This window comes from Cryptomeria japonica, chromosome 5 (assembly GCF_030272615.1).
Source record: "Cryptomeria japonica chromosome 5, Sugi_1.0, whole genome shotgun sequence".
Taxonomy (NCBI): domain Eukaryota; kingdom Viridiplantae; phylum Streptophyta; class Pinopsida; order Cupressales; family Cupressaceae; genus Cryptomeria; species Cryptomeria japonica.
In genome coordinates this window covers 328,461,742-328,471,363 of record NC_081409.1, presented here as the reverse complement: position 1 = coordinate 328,471,363, position 9,622 = coordinate 328,461,742, and the positions used below count along the sequence as shown (strand labels likewise).

The 9,622-nt window shown below is 33.4% G+C and overlaps 1 protein-coding gene across 1 annotated transcript; it reads left to right on the top strand.

Moving 5' to 3' along the window:
- The first annotated feature begins 464 nt into the window (after positions 1-464).
- LOC131062232 (pentatricopeptide repeat-containing protein At3g24000, mitochondrial) lies at positions 465-3,470 on the top strand. Its single transcript, XM_057995887.2, has 2 exons — positions 465-801; positions 943-3,470. Exons 1-2 carry the CDS (start codon positions 600-602, stop codon positions 2,826-2,828), a joined length of 2,088 nt encoding a protein of 695 aa, XP_057851870.2. The 5' UTR covers positions 465-599; the 3' UTR covers positions 2,829-3,470.
- The last annotated feature ends 6,152 nt before the right edge of the window (positions 3,471-9,622 follow it).

The window sequence follows — 9,622 nt, the reverse complement described above, 5'->3', positions numbered from 1 at the left end:
CTAATTGACCTCATGTACTACATAAATGTATGCAAATAATAGACCAAAAATTTCCCTAATTGACTTTGCACACTTCTTCGAAAAAATTATTTCTACCTACAATTTAACAACTTGCGATTATTTTGTTGATTTCAATTCATCCACCATCTACATATGAATTTGTCCATTATATTTTTAAATATATTAAATTGTTTTGATTATATTTCTAATCTAAATTTTTTCATATTTGTATATTTTTATTGATGTATCATTTTTGAAATTTTGATCCCAAAAATTAAAAACTTAAAAACAATATATTTCCTAATCTTTAAACTATTTGAAAAAAGTAATGATTTTTAACAAATTAATAAATAAATCCTTGTTTATGATCTTAATCCAATTCTTTAATAACACTAGTTAAATCTTCATAATAACACAAATAATCACACTATTCACAGTAGTTATTTTCTTAAATATCACCTGTATCCAAAATTTTAGAACCCTTCGATCAAGCCTGTAAAATGTCCATGACAAACAAATGCACAATTTTTTAAATGGCTGTAAAAATTCTTAAACCGATGTTTTCTTCTTTCGTAGATTTCAAGTAGATCAAAAGAAAGATGATGCAAGTTTTCAGTGGGCATCACATCAGAAAGTTTTTCATTGACGCTAAAAGCCTTATAACCCAGAAACATATAAAATTTTCTGAACCCAACACAACATTCAGTGAAATCAATGAAAATATTGCAGCACTATGCAGTCATGGCATGTTGAAAGAGGCATTGTATCTTATGAATCGATCAAACATGTGTTTAGAAGAAGGTACTTATGCAAGTTTATTGAAAGGTTGTGTAATTAAAAAAACCACAGCAGAGGGGAAAATGGTACATGCACACATGATTAAAACAGGCTTAAAACCAAACATATTTTCTGATAATAATCTTGTTAACATGTACTCAAAAGGTGAAACTTTGGTTGATGCACGTCAAGTGTTTGACAAAATGCCTCAACGAAGTGCGGTATCCTGGAATTCTATGATTGCGGGGTATGTACAAAACGGAAAGATTGAGCAAGCTTTTGAGCTATTTAGATATATGCAAGGAGCAAACGTGGAGTTAAATGGGTTTGTTTTTGTCAGTGTTCTTCGCGGTTGCATTAGCCACGGCAGCATTGAACAGGGAAGGCAAGTGCATGGATATGTTGTGAAAATAGGGCTCGAGTTGAATGTTATTGTAGGAAGTGTACTTGTTGACATGTATGCAAAATGTGATAGTATTGAAAATGCATGCAAAGTGTTTGACAAAATGCCTGAACAAGACGTTGTTTCATGGACTACTATGATTGCAGGATGTGCTCAGGCAGATCAAGGAGAGAAGGCCTTGAAGCTGTATGTTAAAATGCAAGAGCAAGGACTGAAAGGAAATCAGTTTACATTGACAAGTGTTCTCACAGCATGTGCCGGCAGAATGAGTTTGGAAGAAGGTATGCAATTTCATGCCTATTTGATTAAGAGTGGATTTGAGTTATCTATTTTTGCAGCAAATGCACTTGTTGATATGTATGCTAAATGCAAACGCATAGAGGATGCCTTCCATGTGTTCAATAAAATGCCAAAGCGAGATCATATTTCGTGGAGTACAATGGTTGTAGGATATGGTCAGAATATGCTTGCTAATGAGGCCCTGGAACTTGTTTGTGAAATGCAGTGGGAAGGAGTGAAACCAGACAATTTTGCCTTTGCTAGTATTTTGAGTGCATGTGCTGGCATAGCAGCTATAGAACAGGGGATGCAGGTCCATACCCAAATAATACAAATGGGATTTGAGCAGGATATATATGTGGAGAATGCTCTCGTTGACATGTACAGCAAGTGTGGAAACATAGAGGCTGCATGGAATGTCTTTGATAGCATTTATAACCCTAATGTAGTCTCATGGACCGCAATGATTACAGGATATGCAAAGCATGGTCTTGCCGAAAAGGCAATCCAACTGTTTGAGCAAATGCTACAGGTTGGTATTATGCCAAACCATATAACCTTTGTTGGTGTACTTTCTGCATGCAACCATGTTGGCCTAGTTGAGAAAGGTTACCGTTACTTTGAATCCATGATTCATGATTACGGCATCACTCCTAGAATGGAACACTATGTCTGCATGGTCGACCTTTACGGCCGTAATGGATGTTTGGAGGAGGCAAAGAACCTTATTGATAGAATGCCAATTAAACCTGATGCTTTGGTGTGGCAGACTCTACTTGGTTCTTGCAAAGTACATGGGAATATGGAACTGGGAAAAGTTGCCGCTGAACATGTTATTGAATTGAAACCACATGACTCGGCAGGTTATGTGCTCCTTTCAAACATCTATGCCACCGCTGGCAGGTGGGATGAAGCAGCAAATGTGTGGAACACAATGAAACAAAGAGGAGTTATAAAAGAGCCTGCACATAGTTGGGTTGTTATCAAGAACAAGGTGCACGCTTTTGTTGCTGGAGACAGGTCACATCCACAGGCAGAGGAGATCTATAAGACTTTAGAGAAACTGGTTGCAGAGATGAAAGAGGCAGGCTACGAACCTAACACGGAGTCTGTGTTACATGATGTAGAGCAGGTGCAGAAGGAAAATTCTCTCTACACCCATAGTGAGAGAATGGCCATTGCATTTGGGCTTATGAGTACACCTGAAGGGACACCTATCCGAATCATAAAGAATCTTCGTGTATGTGGTGATTGTCATGAAGCTGCCAAGTTTATCTCGAAGGTTGTTCAGAGAGAAATTGTTATAAGAGATACTAATCGGTTCCATCATTTCAAAGATGGATTATGTTCATGCAGAGACTATTGGTGATTTAGGACAATACATCCAATTAAGTTTATAAACCATCTACATGCTTGCAGCAAGGATATGACGGAGAACACTTCTGCTTTTGAATTTAATAGAGGAGACAATGTAGGATACTAATGGACTCTGTGAATCTAAGTGAAAGAATGGAGCACGGCTGAAAGATAGTATCTGTTGATGTGGAACGAAGGTGGAGTGTAAATTTAACTGCTGACGTCTAGCATGAACTACAAGGACCTTCCTATGGTTCAATTCATATTTGCAAGACCTGGGCACAGATCCGGCAGATCGATTTTTGAGTCGAACTTGAACTCAACACTGAAAGCAAATTGAAAAAACTATCATAAATATCAAGTTTATTATGTCGAGAGGTATCTACAATGACATCAAAGTGCCCATAAACAAAAATCTATTTTTGAAAAAATTTGACATGCAAATGACAGGTAAATGCATGAAATATGCCATGTTTCAGCTTTTGTGGAGGTGTTATTTTATTACTCCAACTAAAATAGATCCCTCGCCACTTGTTTCCAGCTAGATTCACAGTTTTTTGCATGGAGGACTTTAATCGATTTGTATTCTTCATGTTTAGCATTTTAGAAAAACATTTATTTTAAGATGATTCTTTTCTATTATAAGATATCTCTCGGCATATTTTACATATATATATTTTTAATATAGGTATACTAGTTTAAGATTGGAAGCTTTAACATGTATTCTCCATTGATTATGTCGAGAGGCATCTACAATGACATCAAAATGTCGTAAACAAAAATCCATTTTTGAAATTTTTTGACATGCAAATGACAGGTAAATGCATGAAATATGCCATGTTTCAGCTTTTTTGGAGGTGTTATTCTATTATTCCAAATAAAATAGAGCCCTCGCCACTTGTCTCCAGCGAGATTCATAGCTTTTTGCATGCATTACTTCAATGGATTTGTATTCTTGGTGTTTAGTATTTTAGAAGAACATTTATTTTACAGATGATTCTCTTCTATTATAAGATATCTCTTGGTATATTTTATATATATTTATGCTTATGCCGAGAGGCATCTACAATGACATCAAAATGTCCCTAAACAAAAATTCAATTTTGAAACAATTTGACATGCAAATGACGGGTAAATGCATGAAATATGTCATCTTTTGGTTTTTGGAGAGGTGTTATTTTATTACTCCAAATAAAATAGAATCCTCGCCACTTGTCTCCAGCTATATGAAACCATTACATTCAAATTCCCTTCTATTATAAGATATCTCTCGGCATAATTTACCTATATTTTTTAAATATAGATATACTAGTTATGCTGAGAGGCATGTACAATGACATCAAAATGTCCGTAAACAAAAAATCAAATTTGAAACAATTTGACATGCAAATGACGAGTAAATGTATGAAATATGTCATCTTTTGGTTTTTGTGGAGGTGTTATTTTATTACTCCAAATAAAATAGAATCCTCGCCACTTGTCTACAGCCATATGAAACCATTACATTCAAATGATAGGGGAAGAGTGCCATAATATTTAAAGGGTACAATCAATAATCAAGTAGCGTTGGATTCTAAATTTCAGGGTCATGTTGTCGTCTTAGATAATGTTGGTACATACTTAAGCAACTCTATTATTATCCATATTTTTGAACATCTTGTATACTACTAATATTGTTGCAATTGTCAGATTCCCTTCTATTATAAGATATCTCTTGGCATAATTTATCTATATTTTTAAAATATAGGTATACTAGTTATGTTGAAAGGCATGTACAATGACATCAAAATGTCTATAAACAAAAAATCAATTTTGAAACAATTTGGCATGCAAATGACAGGTAAATGCATGAAATATGCCATCTTTTGGTTTTTGTGGAGATGTTCTTTTATTGCTCCAAATAAAATAGAACCCTCGCCACTTGTCTCCAACTATATGAAACCATTACATTCAAATGATAGTGAAAGAGTGTCATACTTAAGTAACTCTATTATTATCCATATTTTTTAAACTCTTTATACTACTAATATTGTTACAATCGTCAGATTCCCTTTTATTATAAAATATCTCTCGACATAATTTACTTATATTTTTTAAATATAGATATACTAGTTTTTAAATATAGGTATACTAGTTATGCCGAGAGGCATCTACAATGACATCAAAATGTCTGTAAACAAAAATCCATTTTTGAAATAATTTGACATGCAAATGACGGGTAAATGCATGAAATATGTCATGTTTCAGCTTTTGCGGAGGTGTTATTTTATTACTCCAAATAAAATAGAACCCTCGCCACTTGTCTCCAGCTAGATTCACAACTTTTTGCATAAAACTAGATTTACTTTAATGGATTTGTATTCTTGGTGTTTAGTATTTTAGAAGAACATTAATTTTATAGATGATTCTCTTCTATTATAAGACATCTCTCGACATATTTTACATATATTTTTTAAATATAAGTATACTAGTCAGTTTTAGAGACAATAAATTGATGAATTAGAAGTTACCTTGATTATGTCGAGAGGCATCTACAATGACATACAAATATTTGTAAATTATGCTGAGAGACATCTACAATGACATACAAATATTAGTAATATTCGTAAACAAAAAATTGATTTTGAATAAATTTGACGTGTAGATGACATGTAAATGCATGCATGTTTCAATTTCTCTGTAAGTATTATTTTATTACTCTGAATAAAATAGAATCATTGTCACTTGTCTCTAAGTATATGGAACTGTTACATCTTTAATGAAAGTGAAAGAGTCGAACATTATTTAGCTCCATATCCTTCTTGACAACTAATAAACATGCAAGACAATTATGTGTTATCTCTCGGCATTATTTTATGCATTTTTTTTTTGGAATATAGGTATAATACTAGTTATATATTGGTCAAATTTATGATATAAAAAATAAAAATTAGAAGAACAATTATGATTGAGAGGAGTCTTCATCTATTTGGAATTAAGGTGTCTTAATTTTTGCAAATTTTTAGAATGATTTATTTATTATTTGTTATTTTCTCATAATTGATTGACAATATCATATTTTATTTTAATTAATAATTGTGCTCGATCAAAATGAGGTGTGAGATTTTGAGTTGGCATCATATACCATATGTAGTCACATAAATCTGTCCACTTAATTAAATGAATATTTAATATTTATTTGATTATTTAACCATCAATTAATAATTAATTAAATTAATATTTAATTAATTCATCTTAACCCTATTCTCCTATTAATTAAATAAATTATTCAATTTATTTGATTTAATTCACTTAACCAAATTCAAACCATTAATTAAATAAATAAATCATATTTATTTAATTAAATCTTCTCTCACATTTAAATAAATTAATATTTATTTAAAACCCCCAAAATCCCACCTCTCACATTTAAATAAATTAACATTTATTTAAATCACCTTTATCCTCCACCCACTTGCATTTTCCTACAAATGCAAGTTGCACAATTATTTTAAATAAATAATTTATTTAAATCACCTTTATCCTCCACCCACTTGTATTTTCCTACAAAAGCAAGTTGCACAACTATTTTAAATAAATTATTTATTTAAAATCCTATTTATCCTCACCCACTTGAAACCTTTAATGGTTTCCCTTAAAGTAGTCAAACTTGATGGCTTTAAAGTCTTCAAACTTGATGGCTTCCTTCTATAGTCTTCTTAAGACTTTAATGGTTTTCGTTAAAGTCTTCAAGCCTTTAATGGTTTCCCTCAAAGTCTTCAAGCATTTTAAATGCTTTATCTTCTTTTTCTCATTTAAATAAATTAATATTTATTTAAATATTTATCCAAATTCAACTTACACCATTTAATTGAAATAAATGATTTTATTTTAATTGAAAATACCAAAATTTCTCCCACTTGCATTTTCCTACAAAATCCACTTGTATGCCTAAACCCCTTCTAGATTCTTCTAAACCCTTCCTAATTAGCCTAATCCATCCCCTAAATATTGTCACATTCCTAAGCAAATTGGAGTCACTTCTCAAAGACTCCAAAGTCTTTGAAAAGCAATTAATGCTTTGTGTGTTCAACAAATTAACCCTCAAAGTCTTGGATAACCTTTGAAAGCTTTCAACCTTCAACCACTTAATCCCCAAAGTCTCCAATAACCATTAATGGTTAATTCAACCCTCCCACATGGTTAAAACATTTGTTTTGACTCAACCTCTACCCAACCCAAAGGTCTCATCAGGCCATTAATGCTTTGACCATGATTATCTCTTAAACATTTGCACAAAGGTTTATCCTTGGATTAACTCTTAATCCAATGGGTAATCTTAATTTAGACTTGACCCTTACCTTCTAGATAACCATGAGGTCTTCTCAGGCCTTTAATGCCTCCAACCTCTTCTCTCAACCCAATCCTATGTTGACACTTGTCACCATTTTATTGGTGCCAATTGTGCACATGGATCCCCAACTTTCAATCCTAACCCTTGTTAAGATTGCTCAATCTTAACCCTTCATTTCCCTATTTCTTCTATAAATAGAACCCTTCTCCTCAAGCAAAAGAGAAGCATTTTAGAGTATTGTTGTTATACTGGCATTAGCATAGAGCTTTTTCATAGCATCACTATCTACTCTAGCATAGTATTTAGCTTTTCATTTCATATTTGAAGCTTAGTATTAAATCTCAATCCTCCATAAGCATCCATAGTGCAAAAAGCTGCTGAGAGCTACACTCATTTGGGACTTGGAGAGGAGAGGAACAAGGGAGGAGCAACTATGAGCATCTTGATTAGCTATTTCATTTTATGTTTATATGCTTTCTATTTCATGCTTAATATCTCTCTTGATATGCCTGTTTAGGATAATCTTTTGTTGCTAACACTAACGTTTGTTTCTTGTGCTCTTGTGTGTGTTGCCATCAAACAGATTTTCTAATCCTTTTTGCAGAGCATCATTTGGTGAACCCGACGTGAATCCAAACACCAAAAAGATCAATTTTTTTTTTTTTTTTTAACCAATAACATGTTTGAATGTTGAAAATGTCACACAGGTTGCGATTTTGACACTGTTTTGGTGCGTTTGGCATTATTTTGGCGCTATTCCCCCTGTTTCAGTGTTTTTCCCTTCTCTGTCTTTCCCTTTCTTTTAATACGTTTGTGTTAAATAGTGCCTCTGTTCAAACGCAGACTAGCGCTATTGTAACAAAACGTTGTACAAATCACTTTGTAACCAAAAAAAATAAAAAACCAAAAAAAAAATAAAAATTTAGGCTTGTAGAAGCCCACCAAATAGGCGGATTTTACTAACTATTTTTCTCTTTTGTGCAGATTTAAATTAGATTAAAGAGTAGATTTATATTTTTTTACTAACTTGTTTTTGAAGTTGGTTTTAAAAATGAATTCACTTTTTATTTTGGTTTAAAATTAACTTCACATTTCAAATTTGGGCTTTTGAAAAAGAATCACACATTTGTTTGGGGCTATTAAAAAGAATTTCATTGTTCAAAGGTAAAAAGAACCACAAACTTATACAAAAACAACTTTATTTTTTTTGCAAGTTAGAAAACAAACTTCGTTTTGGTGCTTAAAATCAACAAGGCAAATTTTATTTCTTGCATCAAGATAAAACTCACAATCCACACTTCCATTTTTGGTGCAAATAAAATTCACAATCAACTTGTCTCATTTTTAAAGCAATCTTACTTCATGCAAACGTGTTTTTCATTAAGTTGACCAGGATTTTCAAATTCTAGTTTACTCAAACAATTGCCTTTGAAAATTAAAAAGAACACCATGATTGTTGGAGCAACATCTCCAAATAGTTAGATCACATTGCAATGACAGATTAAAAAGAACAGGTGTTTTTCGTGCTTGGCACACTTGTGCAAAGAGTTGGTCGAGTGGTCCTACTTCTAACACACACTATCCTCTCCCTTGGCTTTCGTGGTCCTAGGTGCAAGAGAAAAGTGTTAGTAACACTCACATTTTATGTTTTTAAGAGAGGCCTGCCAAGGGATCGATACTCTTGGGAACGACCTCGAGCGGTAAATCCTTCGAGCCGCTATAGAAATCAGGTGAGAGCGAAAGTTGTAGCCTTGGGTATAGCTGTTCCTACAGTGTAACTGGCCGAAAGGACAAATGGGCCCCACCACCAGTTACAAGGCTCTTAAGTGAGTCACTGCAGAATGAACTTATGTCCAAAGCCATCGAACATGACTAAACACCTTTAAGTAGTAGCCCACCTGTTCTATTGATTGAGGATATTTGAGGTATAATTTAGTGCAAGAGCATAGAAGGTTTTGCTCCCAAGATACTCACCATACATATTTCCTTGAGTAGAAACATAGCTTTTTGAAAGGTCACTTGTGACTTGATAAAAGTGGTGACTCCCCCATCATAGGGATCATCTATTTGTTATGCTCGCGCAAGACTTAGTATATCACATCCTTACCTGCCACGGCGGGATTCATAAGGTATGTAGTACCAAAGTCGAAGAAATATCAAGATGTGGGCTAAATTTATCACAACTGGCCATTTGACCATAGGGATAAAGAGTGTTTGAAGTGTGTTCGTTTTACAGACCTAGTGCAAATTGAGCCGACTTCAGGCTTTGGAATTACACCTTAAAATAAATCTAAAGGAAGGGTCAAAAACAAGTCCAAGGATTGGGTTGATCTAGACCCATACTCATTTGTGCCTTTGAGGCTACAATCTTGTGTTTGTGTGCTTGCTTTGTTTTCTTGTCAAAGAAAAATCAGAAAATCAATCCCAAAAACAAAGTATTCATCCAACATCTGTCAACACAACCAAAAATACCA